The sequence below is a fragment of the Myxine glutinosa genome, chromosome 12, assembly GCF_964187855.1.
Source record: "Myxine glutinosa chromosome 12, kmMyxGlut1.1, whole genome shotgun sequence".
NCBI classification, from domain to species: domain Eukaryota; kingdom Metazoa; phylum Chordata; class Myxini; order Myxiniformes; family Myxinidae; genus Myxine; species Myxine glutinosa.
The window spans coordinates 2,201,258-2,222,646 of NC_136272.1; the positions used below are offsets into that span (position 1 = coordinate 2,201,258).

Here is a 21,389-nt window from a genome sequence, read left to right on the forward strand (position 1 = left end):
TTAAATGTGCTGTAAGTAGTGTAATAATGTTGGTTCTGGGACACCCCAAATCCCCATTCACTTACATGTTAATTTTTCCATTCCCTCATTGCCCCTAAACACCTCTATTTCTCTCACCCTGTTCTTTACGAACCTTCTAACCTTTTGACATGTTATCCTTATTCATTAGACCACTTAAACAATGGTCCTTCTGTGTGAACCTGTGATCCTTCTGACCTTATGGACCTTTTAACCTTTTACTCTTAATATCATCTGGTGAATCATCTTTGACCCACTCAAACAACGACCCTACAAATATTTGTTTATGTGTGGGAAATAATTTAATTCTCCTACAACTCTCCTCACCGTCTAATACATTAACAAAAAATATGTTTGAGTTTGGTTCTTTCTCAAGATATTTTAACTGAGCTAAAATAAAATGATAAACCTCCCTCAATGTTATTGTCTGAGCGCCTCCAGCGCCGCCCACTTTTTGGTAAGCTCCGCCCACTTTTGGTAAGTTCCGCCCACATTTTACTAGGCCCCGCCCACTTTTGCTAAGCCCCGCCCACTTCTGCTAGGCCCCACCCACTTTGTTAAGTCCCACCCACTTTATAAACTCTTCAGCATTGTATCATTTCCAGGTAATACATTACATCATTTTCAGGGAATTTCCATCACATCATTTCCAGTTAAGACACGCCCAGGTTTGCCCAGGGAATTTCCACAGGAAATGACACACACCCAGCCCTTCTTATAAAAGGCACCGACCACACAGGCTTTTTCAAACACGCTTTCTGCTTCACTTGAGAATGGACTACTATGCCGAAATGGAATGGGATAACTTTGCTATTCCTTGGAGTCCTACTACCTGTGTAGAACTCAACCTTCCGATTGATGAACTGGACTCGAACCTCTTATCAATGGAGGTAAGTTTGTTTATTTATTTATTTATTTAATTAATTATTTATTTAATTTTTTTTTAATTTTTTAATTTTTTTTAGGTGAGACTCGTGTAAGAGTTAACAAAGTTAATTTTAATATTCATAGAGCTTGATTTATACAAATAAAAATATTGTATTAAATTAATACATTGTTATTTTCTTTCACAGGAAATTGTATCTGAGATACGAAATGAAAATTCTGCTTTTAACACAACTTGGGATGAAGTTATTTTTTTGTTTGAAGACTTTTTGAACAACCAAGACCCCCAGAACGAGTTCTACCTTGATGATCCAGTCAAAGAGTTATACCTTGTAGATCCACAAAATCCTGAAAAAGAGTTTTACCATGATGATACTTGTTGTGAGTTATCAAAACAAAACCCACTGAACAAGTTCTACCTTGATGAGTCAGAATACAAGTCATACATTGGAGACCCACAAATTTCTGAAAATTGGGAAACGGGAATTCTCCCTGATGGTCCGCAGTTATACTATGTGAGACACATCATAGAAACCCTAAAAAATTGGGCAAGGAGAGTTCTCCCTGATGGTCCGCAGTTATACTATGTGAGACACATCATAGAAACCCTAAAAAATTGGGAAACGGGAATTCTCCCTGATGGTCCGCAGTTATACTATGTGAGACACATCATAGAAACCCTAAAAAATTGAGCAAGGAGAGTTCTCCCTGATGGTCCGCAGTTATACTATGTGAGACACATCATAGAAACCCTAAAAAATTGGGAAAGGGAAGTTTTCCCTGATGGTCCGCAGTTATACTATGTGAGACTTATCACGGAAACCCCCAATATTTCTGAAAATTGTGGTTCTACCTTGGAGACTTGGAAAGATGGTTATATTTTTGGAGACTCGGAATGGGGGTTTTGTTTTGATGACTCGGAATGTGATACCTATCTTGGAGGCTCAACAGGAATGTGGTTATACCTTGGGAACTTGGAAAGTTGGTTTTATTTTGGAGACTCTACCTGTGGGGTCCATCTTGGAGACTCTTTGCATTCTAAAGCAATGAACAATGTTCTTTGTTTAATGACGCTTGATTTAAGCAATATCAAGAAAGTTCGAGGAAGAAAATGCTGGAAAATTCTTTCTTCCCATTTCTACTTCTTCAAACTTGAAAGCCTTGAAAGACAGAATTGGAAGAAGAGGAGGAAAAAAAAATGAAATACGTATTTAAAAAAGAAGAAGAAAAAAAGATTATGTTAGGGTTAGGGTGGGATTTTGAATGTGAGGGTTAGGGATGGGGTTGGGGTTGGGTTAGGGATGGGGTTGGGTTAGGGATGGGGTTGGGTTAGGGATGGGGTTGGGTTAGGGTGGGATTTTGAATGTGAGGGTTAGGGTTGGGCTTGGGTTAGGGATGGGGTTGGGTTAGGGATGGGATTTTGAATGTGAGGGTTAGGGATGGGTTGGGTTAGGGATGGGGTTGGGGATGGGGTTGGGTTAGGGATGGGGTTGGGTTAGGGATGGGGTTGGGTTGGGGATGGGGTTGGGTTAGGGATGGGGCTGGGTTAGGGATGGGGTTGGGTTAGGGATGGGTTTGGGTTAGAGATGGGTTTGGGTTAGGGATGGGGTTGGGTTAGGGATGGGGTTGGGTTAGGGTTTGTATATTATTATGACTCACTCACACATACACACACACACAAAAGTTAAGCCCCAACTGAAAAGTTGTGGGATTCTGTGTTTGGGGTTCACAGATTTAAAAACGTATCCCCATTATACACACACAAAAGTTAAGCCCCAACTAAAAAGTTGTGGGATTCTGTGTTTGGGGTTCACAGATTTAAAAACGTATCACCATTATACACACACAAAAGTTAAGCCCCAACTAAAAAGTTGTGGGATTCTGTGTTTGGGGTTCACAGATTTAAAAACGTATCCCCATTACATTTTATTTATTTATTTATTATTTTCAAGGGTATTAACTGCTTACTTGTGTTTTTTGTAATTCTTGTGAGTAAAATGAACCCAAGATTTCTTCTCCATTTAAATCATATAATTTGTAGGTCCAAGGGACTGTATCCATTACATCAATGATTTTAAATAATTCACGAGTCCATTTTTGTGTATAACCTTTCTCAAAATGGCTTTTCCATCTGTATATTCTTACAATATCACCAACTTTGAACTTGGGCTTTCTCAAATTAATCTCCTTTTCATATTCTAATTTTGTAAATGTTTCCGATGGTTTTGATTTTGTTGATGAATGAACTGTATTATTGTAATTATCTACAATATCCTGAATTAAATACACCCATTTTTGAGAACCGAGTTGTGTGAATTTTTTATATAGTCTCTCTTTCAAAGTGCGATTAAAACGCTCAATAACAACTGCTTTTCCTTCATTAAAGGTGCTGTATAATTTAATACCCTCCCCTTTAAGAAATTTCATAAATATTTTGTTATAGAACTCTGTTCCCTCATCAGTCCATAACTTTTTTGGTTTCCTTTTATCCCTATCAAATATTAGCTTAAAGGCTAACATTAAAGTATTACCTCTCTTGTTTTTCAACGGAACAACCCAGGCAAATCTACTCCTCAAATCAATAACGGTTAAAGCCTACCTGTATCCCCTGTCATTATTCAATTCAATTAAATCAGCGGACCATATGTGGTCGGTGTATTTAGAATAAACTTTCCTTCTTTTAAACTTTGTGATTATAGGTTTGTGTAATTCATTAGCCAAAAGCTCCTCAGTCTTGATAACATCATTGGAGTCTAATAGTTTTTTGAGGGTGAATAACCAAGACCAAGTTTCAATTTGACACTTATCATTTTTTTAACAATAAACCTATCAACTTTCTCTCTCAATGTAGGATTTTGTATCAAAGACAAATTATATAACATTTCTCTGTCTGCTTCATGTTTTTCATCCAATGTAGTGGTATTCCCATAAGCAATGTCATGCTTCATACACACTTCATCAACCCTATTTATAGGTCTGGACCAAGGTTTAGGATTGTCAGCCTCATCTAATCTTTTATCTAGGTTTGTTCCTGGACCACAGAACGAATATCCAGGTAGATGTAATTCCCCTGGAATTCCAGTTGTTGTAAATTTACTTCCTGAGAGAAACCTTTGTATGTCTCCTCCTCTTTTAGGAGAGATGAATTGGCACTTTTTAGAGCCACACACTTGACATATTCCTTTTTGATAAACTCTATTATTTTTAGCTTTAACATAAGAGATATTTTTAGATTTAGTTTTCTTTTTACATTTGAGACAATAACTCATATTTATTTATCAGAAAAATTCCGACAGAGGATCAAAACCTTTTTGGTTTTCAACATATACATTTCTATCTTAATTTTTAAAACATAAAGAATCCTAAGGAATGCCTTCACTCTCTCCTCCATTTATTTACAAATAAAACTATCTAAAGTCAATTACACCGACATCATAAACCACATAATCTTTTCCTTCTTCTTCTTCTTTATCCCCACTTTCTCGTTTAAATCTCCTCCCTGAAAGTGAAGACATTGACGCCGTTATTCTTGAAAATAATATTTCCATTAGACTTTTCATTTCTTTATTTTCCTCCTCAGTGCGTTGAGTTTGATTTATTTGCTGTAATACCTTCAATCTTTTATTAATCTCACTGATTTCCATCTTTTTATATTTTTCCTCCCTCTCTCTTTTCTCCCTCTCCTCCTTCTCTCTTTTCTCCCTTTCCTCCCTCTCCTCCTCTCTTTTCTCCCTTTCCTCCCTCTCCTTTTTTTCCCTTTCCTCCTCCTTTTTCTCCCTCTCTTCCTTCTCTCTTTTCTCCCTTTCCTCCCTCTCCTTTTTCTCCCTCTCCTCCTTCTCCTTTTTCTCCCTCTCCTTTTTCTCCCTTTCCTCCTCCTTTTTCTCCCTTTCCTCCTTCTTTTTCTCCCTTTCCTCCTTCTCCTCCTTCTCTCTTTCCTCCTTCTCCTCCTTCTCTCTTTCCTCCTTCTCTTCTTTAACTCCTTCCTCATCCCTTGCTACCCTTGAGCTTGAGCCCCAAAGAATATTATACATATACTCATCTGGATTTTGAAATATTCTTGTATCTATAATTATTTTTCTCATAATAGGATACCAATAAGATTTGTTGACGATTTCTAAAAGAGTTTTATATTTCATAACTTTGAGAAGTTCATTTTTATTTAATATTTTAAACAAGTCTCTATTTGTGGGTTTAACAATATCAGTATAAGGCCAGTTTTTAATGACAAAATTCCCATGTATATGCTCCACATCATAAGGTATGTAATACCGAGCACCCTTTTCTTGTCGGTATCCTTGAATACAAAAATTATAATTCTCTTGTAGTCTTCTTCCTGCCATTTATGTATCAGAAATATATGTGAGATTAATATTATGACAGGTAATACCACCCCATCTTCCCACTACCAAATTGGTTTGTATTCTTTGGCTTTCTATCCTTATCTCATGACCTTCCTTCTTTGTCATGCTAACCATCGCTATACTATCATATATTTTTCTTTTCTTAAAACCATGTATTTGTTGTTTATTAATTGTACTTCCACATAAATCCTTATCCTCACCAAGTGGATAATATTCTTCTTTACGAGACTGATTAAAATCATGTAGGTCTACTATGTTTATTGAAAAAGACCAATTATACCCTAAATCAGGCATATCATACCCCCATTTATTAATTCGCATATTAACTATATGTCCTTCTTTATAAAATTCAATTGTAAGCAGGTAGTTAAATTCAATGAGGAAAGGTGTATGGTCAGTATAACCAGGTGTTGTGGTTGTAAATTTTACTTGTTTAACAAAACGTGCTGTTTTCTTTAAAAATATATATTGTGATAAATCACTTAATCTAATTAAGTCATTCGCATCTGTAGGGTTTGGATAATTGATTAATTTATAAGTATTCTTCATATTAATATTTTTACTTACACTATATTTTTGTCGTTCAGCCTGTGCCTTTGTATAATAATTTGATAAATCAATATCCTGAGAGGATTTTCCAAAGATAGTACCATCTTTTCCAACATAAGTCATTTATATTAGATTAAAAATGATATCATAAAAATTTTCATTATTGTTGAGTTGAAATAATACATATAAACATAATTGACCACAACATTTAGAATTAATTTCTTGAACTTGAAATGTTTGATAAACACCATTCTGTAAGAATTGTATTACTTCAACAGGCGGTGGCATACCATAACTATCAAAATAATATTTATCCTGACTATTATGAATACAAACCCAATGAGAACCATTCTGTGTGTCTAAATTCATAATAATATTCTTTGCATTCTTATTTATATGTATTAATTCATCTCTCATACAAATAACCACATTATCAATTTTTAGTGTTTTACAATACTTAGCTAGTTCTATATTTGACGTTGTATTCTTTCCAAATTGTTTAAACCATTTATCCATTTATTTATGAGAAAGATACAATCCATTACCCCGTTTAGTTAGTTTAACACCCGCTTGAGCGATAGAGGAAAGCATATCTCCAACCAACAATCTAGCTTTATCAGGTAGACTTTCAGGTTTTTGAGCAAAATCTACAATTACACCACTTCCACTAATTTGTTTCTCCAACTCCTTGTTATGTCTTTCCAATTCTTTTTGAGCTTTTAGTTGTGCCTTCCTTTCGTTAGCAGTTTTTACCGCTGCTGAAATACCACCAGTCAATGCTCCCGCCGCACTTAAACCAGCAAATAAAGGAATTAGAAACGGGAGAAATCCTCCTCTTGACTCGTCTATTGAATATTTCTTTAACATAGGTTTCGTCATTTTAATTTTAAGAGATCCAACATCATTTAGTGTTTTTACTTGTGTGTGTGTGTGAGTAAAACATCAATTCTTACAGCTCCTTTTCTTTGAATTGTATTAACATTAATAATACAAGGCTTTTGATTTTGAATACAAGATGTTAATTTATTAAGATTGATTTGATTAACATATACCCCAACCATTTATTTATGAGAAAAAACCTATGTGATATTAATCATAACACCATTATCTGTATTAATCTGTAATTCTGTTTCCTCCAAAAGCAAACAATATGCATTAACCTCTTCACTCTCCCCTCTTTCAATGTATAGAGAAGTATCCACTCGATTAGACTTTATAGTTTCCTTTTGAGAACTCAGGTCAATTGCGTAGATTGTATAAAGTTTTTGAAACGCAACCATATCCAAAATAGGATCATTATTACCATTACTTTCACACACCTTTTGGTAGGACTTGTAGGCTTCCGCATAATCATTTTTTTCCCAATCAATTTCCAATCTATCTCGCGGATAAAATGTGCCATCAAGAGAAACCCGAAGTTGTTTCACCTTAGCATTATCACTCAGCGCATTATTCTTATCAGTGCCTTCATCTCCATCTGGTTTCTTAAAAATGAGCCATAGGTATCGTGGCTTTCCTTGAAGAACACCTAAATTCCAAGTGTAGGTAGTGTGTTCCAGTTTAACGTGTTGACATCTTCTTTTAAGGTATGATACATTTAGTGGTTTCTTTGAGTTAAGTCTTCTATTTAACATCTCTTCCGTTTTAAGATTAGGAGTATATTCACTAATATACCAACACAGATCATTAATAACAAATTTATTATTATCACCAAAAGCATTTTGAGCCCCAAAAAGCAATCTATTTACATTATCATTCCTTTGTAGTTGAAATCTAATTTTAAGCCCATACAAAACTTTATCATAATCATAAAATCCAAATATACCTTTAAGAGCTACTGCTACGGTAAAACTATTCTCTGCTTTTGTTTCATCATTATACATTGACTTCCTTTGACTATAACCGGGGTCAGCATTTGTTCCCGTTGACATATCAGGAATAAAACCTTCAACAGCTCCCTTACCCATTCTATCACTAAACGAATATAGTGTAAATTTCATCATTTCAGATGTAGCAGAGACATAATCAACCGCTTCAACCTCTTGTGTTCCAATATACAGGCGGACACTGTCAAACATTTTCCAGAAGAAATCATTTACGAGTGTAGCATTAGTATTATTCGCAGCCTTAGTGAATTTAAATTTACACAGCAAGAAACTATCAGCTATATTCAAGTAAGTTTGTTGATTATTTATTTCAAAACTTTTTGTTCCGTTTGAATTCCAGTCTGTTCCTGTTATAGCATTTACCTTAAAATAGTCTTCCTTTTTAGTGGAGTTTGAAATGATAATCGTATCATCCAAATCATAGATACTATCAATCGCTTCCATACTTGTATTTATATAGCATTAAAATTGTTGAAACCCTGACCCAAGTATTTTAATGATTTTTTGTCGTTCTTGTGAAGATAGTTGAGTTTTACCTTTTTTTATTTCTTTGATTGCTTGTAATTTATGAGACTCCTTTTGAGCATCTTTTATACTCTTTATAGCACCCGCAACTGAACCCACGGCAGAAGCAGTTGAACCAATTAGGTCTTTATGTTTAAGGATGGTTGAACCAATACCCATTAGAGTATCAATTATCCCATCTCCTTTATTTCGAAATTGATGACCTACACCTCGTTGTCTCTTAGGTTTATAGTATCCTCTACCCACATACCTTGTATAGTATGGTGAAAGGTACATGCCCTCCCCTGTAATTATTTTATATTTTCCCAACTCGTGTTTTCTCACAATAACCATTATTTATTTATTGAAAAACTTCACGTAGGTGAATTCTGATGGATATAATTTCATCATTAAAGGATATCATACGATTATCTTGGTCGGTTATCCTAAAATTTACTCTGTATATGGTTTTTCCTGACACAGGTAAATAGACAAGATTTTTTGGTTCCATATTAAATTTATAACCAATCGGGGTTGAGTATGCACTGAATGAAAATATTGTATTTGTTCTTATTCCATCGTTATAAGCACCATCAATCAAATCACAATGAATTAATACTGAATTTATACCGGAGGATATTTGGATAACATTATCACTGTAAAACGTCCCGTTAGTTTCAATCTTTTTTGAAGAGAAACCCAATAGCTCTCTGAATGAATTTTCAATCGTGAAATCAACTTTATAATTATTTTTAAGTTTAATCGTTGATTTTGAAGTGTGTTTTTGAATATCTATTACCATATTTTTTGGTTCATCACCTTTTTCTTTCATAAGGCGAGAGACTTCTGAAGATATTTGAGAAATCTCGTAAGCTCTGGGTGAAACGGTTATAGTTTTATATCCACTTCCTGGATTATAACTAAACTTGTTGTTTTTCTCTGTGATATTAAAAAGGGTATTGTAAGTTTCCATTGCAAACAAAGAAGCCTCATATTCTTTTGTGGGGTCAAGTTGTAGTGGGTAAGGGAATGAAGCTGTGTAATCGCTCGTTGTGAAATTAAAACTAAGAATTGTGCTTCTCATCTTATTTAATATCTAATAAAATATCTTTGTATTGACATTTATTAATTATTTTCATATTCATCAACTGATCTAAAATGGCTGAGGATTCATTAAAACAATTGTTGTTTCCAGCCTTCTTACTACCTAACAACAATAATAGCCTATTAACTAATTGTGATGGGTCATTTGGAAGAAAACTAACACCTGAACCAAGCTTACTTAAAGCATCAATAATATGTTTCTCCTTCTCATTCTTCTTACTTTTACCAGCAACAGAAACTCCATAATCAAGTGCATTTAGCAACTCAATATATACCCTATCTTCCTCTCTTTCCATATCAAGTGGTTCCTCAAAATATTTTGAACCGCTGAATCCGGGGTTTGTTAGAAGAAACATTAATCTTGGAGTTAATTTAACATTTGGTTGAGTAGAACTCAAGAACATCAATTCATCATTAAATATCAATACCTTTTCTTTCACAAGATGGAACACTGCTGGTTCTTCTGTTGGAATGAGACCTGCTCTGGTTTTTGAATCTGCCAAATATTCATTGTTTTGAAGAGCTTCCACTACATAATTAGGGGGTTGATTTACCTCCTCAAGTTTCTGAAATAATTCTTCATCATTATATTCTAATTTTCCAAGTTCTTGTTTTGTTATCTGACTAAAATCTTTGAGCATTTGAAGTTTTTTCGGAGTAAATTCTACCGTGGGAACTGTAGGGTGTTGAGTTTTTAAAAGCGGTTTAAAAAATTTCTCTTGTTTTCTTTCAAAGGCTTCTTCACCAGTTAGTTTCTGTCTCCGTTTCTTCTTTATCTCTTCCTGTTGTTTAACAACTTTTGAAACTTTTTGAAGAGCTTCCACTACATAATTAGGGGGTTGATTTACCTCCTCAAGTTTCTGAAATAATTCTTCATCATTATATTCTAATTTTCCAAGTTCTTGTTTTGTTATCTGACTAAAATCTTTGAGCATTTGAAGTTTTTTCGGAGTAAATTCTACCGTGGGAACTGTAGGGTGTTGAGTTTTTAAAAGCGGTTTAAAAAATTTCTCTTGTTTTCTTTCAAAGGCTTCTTCACCAGTTAGTTTATGTCTCCGTTTCTTCTTTATCTCTTCCTGTTGTTTAACAACTTTTGAAACTAATTGTTAATGTTCCTTAAACTTTCTTTCTCTTTCTTCGGCATTCATTTAGTATTGAAAAATATCATTTAATGAATTGTAAAGGTCAATGGGAAAATTTTCCTTTTCTTCATCATTATAGTAAATGTGTTGAAATAAATCCTTTTCTTTAAATATTTCATCAAATTATTTATTGGTATTAATACGAGTTGTTATTTCTTCTTCACTAATACTTGTATCTCTGCTTTTCATACGTTTGTGTTGAGTCTCCTCATCGATATCAAAACCGAATGATAAAATCTTAACTCCATCACCACACAAATGTTTAATAATTTGTCTCATTCCTTCAGGATTAGTTTCTAAAATCCCAAGACCATTAGATTTTACTTTATTTAACTCACTCTTACAATGTGAATATTTTGTAGAACCAAGAGAGACCTCCTCAAATATTTGACCTTCGTTCCTCAATCGCATATGTTCCTCCATTGAAATGTAGTAATAATCTTTCCCTTCTACTTCTCCTGGTCGCTTTGCTCTGGTTGTAGTACTCACAAAACGAATCATAGGGTGTTTTTTTAAAAAACTTACAATCTTTTCATTTTTACTATTCAAGAGTTTAGATTTATGAAAGTTCTTTCCTGAAGCAGATTTACCCACAAGATTAATAATAATAGTTATCATTTATATATGTAATTATGTTTAAAATAAAAATACATCCTTTAATATCTCATCTTGTTTCACAACAATATATTTATATTTTTCAATCGTGTGTTTCATATAATTTTCAAATTCTTTTTTACTACATAACGTAGAGCAATTATCTCTCCAAAAATTATTTACATCTATTGAATTTAACTTAAATAAAATAAAAGTATTGGCATTGTTTCTTATTGAGCGTCGAGGGAGTTGAAAATATGATTGACTAAGATATATACAATTACAAGAAGAATGTCTCCCTCTTGTATAGTAGCTATCCATTACTGTTTGGTTTCTCTCATTAACACAATCATCAAAGATGACAAGGTTCTTTTTTGATTTATCTAAATCTTGAGGTGAAGGTATATCATCCGTATTATCACTGAGAATACAAGTTATGGGTTTTGGTTTCGATTTTGATTTCTGTGTATCACAAAATAATTGTATTATATCTTCAATATTATAATCATTTAGTTTGTTTTGAAGTTTAAATAAACCGATAATGTCTTCCTTTTTAAGACCTGCATTAAAACCCTGTGAGAGTAGTTGATACTCGGGTTGAAAACTAGACTTTGTAAAAATTATTAAATTATCATAATCTAAAAAATTAGGACCAAGGAGCATCTTTAAAAGTAAACAGGTTTTTCCACATCCGCTTGAACCAACTATTAGACATCTCAATGAATTTGGAATGTTTTTATGGTTATTAAATTTTATCTTATTTTCCCAAACGGGTAAAAAATCATTCATTTATATATTTGGAAAACAAGTCATCTAACTTTTTTTGAGCTATTTTAGAAACTCTATATTTTATCCTGAGTTCGGGTTTAATTTCAAAATAATTCATTATTTTATTTATATAGTATCTTGTATTAACATTTCCATTAAAATTATTTTGAATAATAAATATCATTAAACCCTTATACATTTCCTCAATACAAATAGTCTCTTCCCTTGAAAGAAATGGTGTATTATCATCACAATACTTAACATTTATCTCTCTTATTAATCTTGTAAAGTAATTCATTTTTGGTTCTAATTTAAAGAGTTATATATTTTTTTATTTTTTTTATTATCATTAATTAAAATTAAATCACAGAAAATACATTGTTTATATGAACCCTCATTATTAAGCCCTATTCTATCACAAGCCGGACAATTCTCTAATTTATCATATGGAGAGTCTGGAAATTCTAAATATCCTTCAGAACTTATCATATTTATATGGTAAATTTTTACTTAAACTAAACGCAAGTTTATTCATTAATAAATACAATGTTTCAAAGCACAAAAGACAAATTTCAATCAATCTCTACTTCGGTGAAAGATATAGAAAAATATGTCAAAGATGTTAAATTGAACAAAGATAAATATGGAAATTTTTGGGTAAAACCAGTTATGGAAAATAACATGAGCCCCTCTATTTCATTTAAAGGAAGAGCTCTAACTATACCTGGAAAGACATCCATTAAAGTAAATCTAACAAAAGTTTCTCCTCTATCCTGGCAATTTATTCAAAGCTTGAAAAAGTGATTGACCACGATACTTTGAAAAAGAATGATAAGACCATCAACAATACTCGTGGAGAAATTTGTATTTACTTTAATAATCCAAAGGGTGTAGATCTAAGTAAAATGAATGATGTTAATATTTCTGGTGAAATGTCATTTCGTTCTATGATAGTTAGAGATTATTTAAAAATAACTTTTGATATTAAAAATGTAGAGATTGAATCCGTTAATGAAAGAAAGTATATTGGTATAGATGGAAAGGTTTTTTCTGCTAATTAAATATGAGTCATTACAGCAGTGAAGATTTTACTATTTCATTGAACTCGGACGATAGTGATGATAGTATTTCATTGAACTCGGACGATGGTGATGATAGTATTTCATTGAACACAGATGATAGTTATGATACTAATAGTTTGTGCTCAAATGATAGTTATGAGAGTAGCTTTATTGATGACTCTGAGTATGATTCTGAGTATTCATGTGATAGTTATGACTTAGATGATTCTGAGTGAAAAAGTGTTTTAGTTTAAGCACAGCGATATATATAAAACGGAGCTGTAAAGCTCAAAAGTGTTTTATTTTAAGCACAGTGATATATATAAAACATCACGTTTTCTCACGCTATAAATATGGTTTATTGTGATACTTGCGAGAAGGAAGTAAAATATTATAAACAACATATTCTCACCGCAAAACATACATACAACATTCTTAACAAACTTTCCCCTCTTCCACCTAAAACAAAACATTGTAAGGTCTGTAAAAACAACCATCCTCAAGAAGGGGTTTAAAGCCCATCTTAAAACTAACAAACACTTGTCAAAATTGTTTACTATTAAAAATACTGATGGTGCTTTCAAAAGACATATCAGGATTCGAATCTTTAACTTCAAACCTCCCGAACCAAAGTCTATAGTTGATGCTGTAGAAATAGTCAAACCTGCTGTTCAAACATTGATTGAAAAAACACTAAAAGAAATGAAACCACTTAAATTTTATATGGGGGTAAAATTAGAAATGACAAAGGATAAAGGAGTTATAGATACACCATACATGAGAACTGAGCCACACTTTATATCTTCATATCAAGATTTTAAAACATCAGGAGTCTATGATGAACTTATTAAACAAGAGCAAGATGTGGATAATTCAATCGTAGGAAGTGGATTCAATATAGGAAAAATTATTTACATGGACATTCATATTCTCAAATCAGATCCTCTAAAAGCTTCTTCTTACATTGATTTACCCAGTGTTATCAAAAATAGAAAAGCAGTTATCAATATCAAAAATAAAGACAATAAATGTTTTCTCTGGTCTATTTTAGCACACTTACATCCTCCACATTTTCATGATGAAAGAGTATCTCATTATAAAAAATATGAGAATACATTAAATACGAAAGATCTAAAGTTTCCGATGACTTTAAATGATATTCCTAAATTTGAAAAGATGAATAATTTATCAGTTAATGTTTATGGTCTAACAGAAACAAACAACATTCAGGTTTTAAAGCTTTCTAACAATTGTAAACAAACTCATATTAATCTTCTATATTTTAATTCAGAGGAAAATTCACATTATACATACATCAAAGATATTGCTAAATTAATAAAACCACAAGTCTGTAAGAGAACAAATAAAATATATATTTGTTTGCGTTGTCTTAACTTCTTCAATTCACAAGAAAGATTAGATAAACATTCAAATTATTGTGGCGAACATAAATCAACGGTAATCAATATGCCTAAAGAAGGCTCAAAGATCACATTCAAAGATGAAAATAAAAAGATCAAACATCCATTTGTTATATATGCTGATTTTGAAAGTATTCTAGAAAAAATAGATACTGCTTCTCCAGATCCAAAAGAATCATACACAAATAAATATCAAAAACATACTCCTTGTGGTTTTTGTTATTACTAGGGCATGCCCGTACTATATATATATCTAAAATTATATCCCCCCCCCCTCTATTTACATGAAATGGTTTGGTCCATTCGCAAAGCCAAAGCGAACGGCTTGCGAGTACGGTGACAATCCCCCCCCCTCTATTTACATGAAATGGTTTGGTCCATTCGCAAAGCCAAAGCGAACGGCTTGCGAGTACGGTGACAATCCCCCCCCTCTATTTACATGAAATGGTTTGGTCCATTCGCAAAGCCAAAGCGAACGGCTTGCGGAGTTTGGTAAAGAAATCGCCATAGCTCGGTAACTACTTCTCCGATTAATATGAAACCTTGAAAAGGAACATCCTCAGGTCCCCAGCAATATACCTGGCAAGTTTCAAGTATATCGGACCCGTGGTTGTCGAGAAACAGCGGTCACAGACAAACAAACACACAGACACACAGACACACACACACACAGAGATTACTGGAATTATAGATAGATATCAAATCATCCGTTGGTGATGAATATAACAAGTTAGAGGTGTATAGAGGCTCAAATACCCCAGAGGAGTTTGTGAAACGACTAGAAAAAGACTGTGTCCGATTAACCAAGATAATGAGAGAAACCAATAAACCAATGTCCTTAACAAGTAAAGAAAAAAGAGAATTTAGACAGCCAAAGGTTGACTGTCATATTTGTGAGAAGAAAATTGGTAAAGGTCTAAAGGTTAGAGACCATTGTCATCTCACTGGTAAATATAGAGGTCCGGCTCATCAAAGTTGTAATATTAATTATCAACTCCCCTCTTTCATTCCTGTCTTTCTTCATAACAACGCTCATTATGATACACATCTATTTATCAAGGAACTCTCAAAGACTTCTGGAAGTATCTCAGCAATTCCAAACACGGATCAGAAATACATTTCATTCACAAAAACAATTCACACATCTCCTATTACTCATATCAGATTTATTGATACATTTAAATTCATGGCAAGTCCATTGGCTAACTTGGTTCAAAATCTAAAAGAGTTTCCATGTCTTTCAGAGTATTTTTTAGATAAAGATTTTCTAACACAAAAGGGAATTTACCCCTATGACTATATGGACTCATTTGAGAGATTCAATGAAACACAACTTCCTTCAAAAGAAAATTTCTATAACAAATTAAACAACAGTAATATATCTGATAAAGATTATGTACACGCACAAAATGTTTGGGAAAAATATAACATCAAGAATCTTGGCGAGTATCACGATTTGTATCTCAAAACTGATGTGCTTTTATTGGCCGATGTATTTGAAGCCTTTAGATCTGTTTGTCGCACTGGATATGGATTGGATCCTGCTCACTACTACACAGCACCTGGATTGGCCTGGAGTGCGATGTTGAAAATGACAAAACAAGATTTGGATTTGATAACCGATGTTGATATGCTTTTGATGATTGAAAAGGCAAAAAGAGGTGGAATTTCACAAGTCTGCTCGAGTAGATACGCAAAAGCAAATAACAAATATCTTCCAAATTATGATCCAACGAAAGAGAGTTCTTACTTGATGTACTATGACGCGAACAACCTGTATGGCTGGGCAATGTCTCAGGCTCTTCCTTATGGAAAACGTATATGGGTAAAGGAAAAAGACTACAAAAACGTTTTACAAGATGTATGTATCTCTACACAAAAAGAATTGGATGAAGAAAAAGTTGGTTATTATTTTGAAATTGATTTAAAATATCCAGAGGAACTCCATAACCTACACACAGATCTCCCATTTGCTTGTGAGAAAGAAAGTCCAAAGAAAGAATGGTTGAGTGATTATCAACGATCGTTTGATATAGGTGAATCAACAGAAAAATTACTTACTACATTATATAACAAGAAAAATTATGTTCTACACCAAAGAAATTTGCGACAATATTTATCAAAAGGTCTAAGAGTAGAGAAGATCCATAGGGTTCTAAAGTTCAATCAAAGTCATTGGTTAAAGGGGTACATTGATTTTAATACACAAAGAAGAACAGAGTCAAAAACAGATTTTGAGAAAGACTTTTATAAATTGATGAATAATGCGGTCTTTGGTAAGACTATGGAGAATGTGAGGAAAAGACAAAATATCAGACTATCAACATCTTGGGAACAAGCATCAAAATTAATTAATAGACCGAGTTTTACTCGAGCTGAGGTCTTTACTGAGAACTTTTGTGCGATCCATTTGATTAAAGAGAGTATTGAAATGAACAAACCTATTTATATTGGAACATCAATTCTTGATTTATCAAAGTCATTAATGTATGATTACTTTTATAATAACTTGAGGAAGAAATATCAAAATGATGTTAATCTACTTTATATGGATACAGATAGTTTTATTTTGAAAATTAATACCAACGATGTTTATTCAGACATGAAAAGAGACATTAATATCTATGACACGAGTAATTACAGTCCAGAGAGTGAGTTGTTCTCTTCTAAAAATAAAAAGGTGATTGGAAAGTTCAAGGATGAATTAGGAGGAAATGTTATGAGTGAATTTGTGGGATTGAGGTCAAAGGCTTATGCTTATAAATACATTGTGAATAACGTTGAAAAGACTGATAAGAAGTTAAAAGGTGTAAAGAAAAATGTTATTAAAGAAACAATAAACTTTAAGGATTATTATAACTGTTTAACAACAAAGAAAGAAGAGTTTAGAAAGATTAATGGAATAAGAAGTTATAAACATCAATTATATTCAGAAGAGATAAATAAGAAAGCATTGGGGGCTTTTGATGATAAGAGGTTTATTTTAGAAAATGGAATTGATAGTCTCCCTTATGGTTATATAAGTATATAAGTGATAAGTTAAAAAGGGGGGTTAGGGATTTTAACGGGCTACCGCCGCCTTTTTACTATTATATAAATGATAGAACCAAGTATCAACCAGACTAAAGAGTGGAGGTGTAATCAACCTTGGTATATAAATGGAAAACATAATGAATGTGAAAAATATCAAATAGGTATAATTGAAAAGGCAACTGGTAAAAAAGTTCACAAAACAAATAAGAGAATTAATTTAAATACCGGTGAGTTGGGTAAAAAAGATTAAAATATTTTTGAGTGGACGGAAAACTTTGATGGTTGTCAGGAAAATATATACATTAATTTTAAAATGGTATGTGGGAGAGGAGGCGCTCAGACAAGAACATTGAGGGAGGTTTATCATTTTATTTTAGCTCAGTTAAAATATCTTGATAAAGAACCAAACTCAAACATATTTTTTGTTAATGTATTAGACGGTGAGGATAGTTGTAGGAGAATTAAATTATTTCCCACACATAAACAAATATTTGTAGGGTCGTTGTTTGAGTGGGTCAAAGATGATTCACCAGATGATATTAAGAGTAAAAGGTTAAAAGGTCCATAAGGTCAGAAGGATCACAGGTTCACACAGAAGGACCATTGTTTAAGTGGTCTAATGAATAAGGATAACATGTCAAAAGGTTAGAAGGTTCGTAAAGAACAGGGTGAGAGAAATAGAGGTGTTTAGGGGCAATGAGGGAATGGAAAAATTAACATGTAAGTGAATGGGGATTTGGGGTGTCCCAGAACCAACATTATTACACTACTGCTGTATAATGTAATGTCATGCTCTTTAGGCGCGTGCGATTTGGTCTCTTCCGAAGACAGAAGCCTCTTCCGGAGGATTGCTTTGTGCCGAACAGGCAGAAGTGAGGCAAGATGGCGGCTAAACATGTATTACTCGCGCTCATGATGGAAGAATTAGACAAAGATGACACTACATCACAAATTGATGCAAATATCCAGATTGTGTTTTCACTTGCAAGTTTTGCTGCGTAAGTATAACCAGCAGTGTTTCTCCATGACTGAAATTATGGGTGAAAACGGCATATATATCACTCCCATATCACTCACTAATTACCAAGAAAACAACAAATAAGTAAAATATAACTCGTGATGAAGTGAGTTAAGCCTGTTAAGCAAACTTTTGCCATACAGCTGTAATATCAACGTGTCATGTATGACAAAGTTCTTTCAAAGTAATCGGCGAGGCCATTTTGTTTTCGAAGAGCCCGTGCCTCTTCTGCTGGATAACGGGAAGAGGCAGAAGAGCTTCCGAGAAGAGAAGAGTCCAAATCGAACGACCGGAAGAGAGCTCTTCTTCTTCCAGAAGTGCAAATCGCATGCGCCTTTTAAGAAATTTCATAAATATGCTGTTGTCGAACTCCGTCCCCTTGTCGGTCCACAGCTTCTTCAGTGTTCTCTTACTTTTATTAAATATCTGTTGGAAGGCTAACATCAGAGTATTACCTCTCGTTTTTCAGGGGAACAACCCAGGCAAATCTACTCCTCAAATCAATAACGGTTAAAGCATATTTGTACCCTTTATCATTATTTTTATTTAGTTCAATTAAATCAGCAGACCAGATGTAATCAACACCTTTGGAATAAACCTTCCTTCGTTTAAACTTTGTGATAGGTTTGTGTAACTCATTAGCTAAAATGGTTCGTTCCTTAGGTTTAATATCACTCTTGGAGTTTAGTAGTTTATTTGAAGGGCAGCCCCCACCCCAAATCTCAATTTAAGAGCTATCACCTTCTTCCCGAGAGGCCTAACAAGTTTCTCTCTCAACGTTGGTTTTCGTATCAAAGACAAATTATACAGCATTTCTCTATCGGCTTCATGTTTTCCGGATAATGTATCGGTGTTACGATAAGCAATGTCGTGCTTCATACACGTCTCATCAACCCTGTCTATGGGTTTAGACCACGGTTTAGGATTGTCATTTTCATCTCGTTCTTTTTCCAAGTTTGTTCCAGGGCCACAGAAGGAATACCCCAGTATATGTAGTTCCCCTGGAATCCCCATTGTTGTAAACCTACTACCTGATAGAAATTTTTGTATATCACCCCCACTTTTAGATGAATCGACACTTTTTAGACCCGCACCGCATATTACACATTCTCCCTTTTCATAAACTCTATTCTTTTTATTTATATCATACGATATATTTTTAGTTTTGGTTTTCTTTTTACACTTGATACAATAACTCATTTTATTATTAGATTAATTTATTTTTTAATTATGTACATGTTCCCATAAGAGCGACAATCAATTCCATTGTTTAAAATAAACCTTTTATCATCATCATAAGCCTCAAGAGCTTTCTTGTTCACCTCCTCCGTATATAATTGATGTGCATAACTTCTTATCGTATTCATTTTTCTAAACTCCTCTTTCTTTAAAATTAAACAATTATAATAATGTTCAAACTCTATTTCTTCTTTGATAACGCCTTTCTTTATTCCTTTTAACTTCTTATCACATCTTTCCATATTATTATCATCAATATATTTATAAGCATAAGCCTTAGCTCTCAATCCAACATATTCAGTCATTACCTTTCCTCCTAATTCATCCTTAAACTTTCCAATAACCTTTTTATTCTTTGAGGAAAACAACTTATCGGTTGGCTTATAATTGCTCGTATCATACGAGTCACTATCCTCAAGCATATCTGAATAAACATCTCCCGTCTTAATTTCTAAAATAAAACTATCCGTATCCATATAAAGTAGAGAAACATTATCTTGATATTTCTTTTTCAAGTTATTGTAAAGGTAATCATACATTAGTAATTTTGATAAATCAAGAACCGTTGTTCCTATATAAATAGGTTTATCCATTTTAATACCCTCTTTTTGCAAATGAATAGCGACAAAGTTCTCTTAAAACACCACTTCTCTTTGAAAACTAGGTTTATTAATTAATTTTGATGCTTGCTCCATAGATGTAGTAAGTCTTATGTTTTCTCTATTCCTAAGATTTTCCATCATCTTTCCAAATACAGAATTATTCATCAATTTATAAAAGTCTTTCTCAAAATCGGTTTTTTGCTTCGGTTCTCCTTTGAGTGTTAAAATCAATATACTCCTTAATCCAATGACGTTGAATATGAATATGAATGATCATTTTAAGGCCATTTTCCCCACTAGAGCGGTGGTTAGCCTTGCGGGCCCCATGACAATCATGGTTCCCTGTTTGAGGCAATGTTTTTATGACGTTGGTTCAACTGTATAACTCTATGGACTTTCGTTACTATCAATCCTGCCAATACATATTGCTTTAAGTTCCTTTGGTGTAAAACATAATTTTCTTTATCATATAATGTAGTAAGTAATTTTTCTGTTGGTTTACCTTTTATATGAAATGTTCGTTGATAAATCAATCAGCCATTCTTCTTTCGGACATTCTTTAACAGGGGCTTCAACAGGGGCATATCTTTAACAGGTCGTCGTGTTTATTATGAAGTTCTTCAGGATATTTCAAATCAACCTCAAAATAATATCCAACTTCCAAATCATCCAATTCTTGTTGTGAGGATGTAACGATGTTTTATAAAACCTTTTTGTAATCTTTCTCTTCAACCCATGTGAGTGTACACACACACACACACACACACACACACACACACACACACACACACACACACACACACACACACACACACACACACACACACACACACACACACACACACACACACACACACACACACAGTTGTAAGAATCGCTAATTCCTTTAAATTTTCAGATTTCACTCCAGATTTCAACACTTAATTAGTTCACGAGATTCGATGCTCAAATCCGCAGACAGATTTTGGTCATAATATTTAAATTGATCCATGACATTCCATCGTGGAAAATCGCATCATATAATGCATAGAATCGCTCCAACCTCTTTATATGAAAACTATAGCACCAGCGAAAGTGATGTATACAGCGAATCATGAAGATCAAGGCATTCGATGATATGTGAGGAAATAGTCCGTGAGCTGAGTAGGGTTTACATGCACCCCTCCCCCCCCCCCCCCCCCCCCCCCCCACAACTTAACTTCCC

At 33.5% G+C, this 21,389-nt stretch overlaps 1 protein-coding gene across 3 annotated transcripts in view; it reads left to right on the forward strand.

Moving 5' to 3' along the window:
- Positions 1–21,389, forward strand: part of LOC137438269 (uncharacterized) — an 84,239-nt gene that overhangs the window by 55,502 nt on the left and 7,348 nt on the right. Inside the window, exon 8 of one of the 3 annotated variants that reach the window (XM_078766394.1) lies at positions 1,092–2,167. The exons of the other annotated variants lie outside the window; for them this stretch is intronic. Within the exon in view, the coding sequence (XP_078622520.1) occupies positions 1,092–1,595 (504 nt within the window). The 3' untranslated portion in view covers positions 1,596–2,167. Of the gene's footprint in view, positions 1–1,091; positions 2,168–21,389 lie in introns of those variants that run through there. 3 annotated transcript variants of the gene reach the window in all.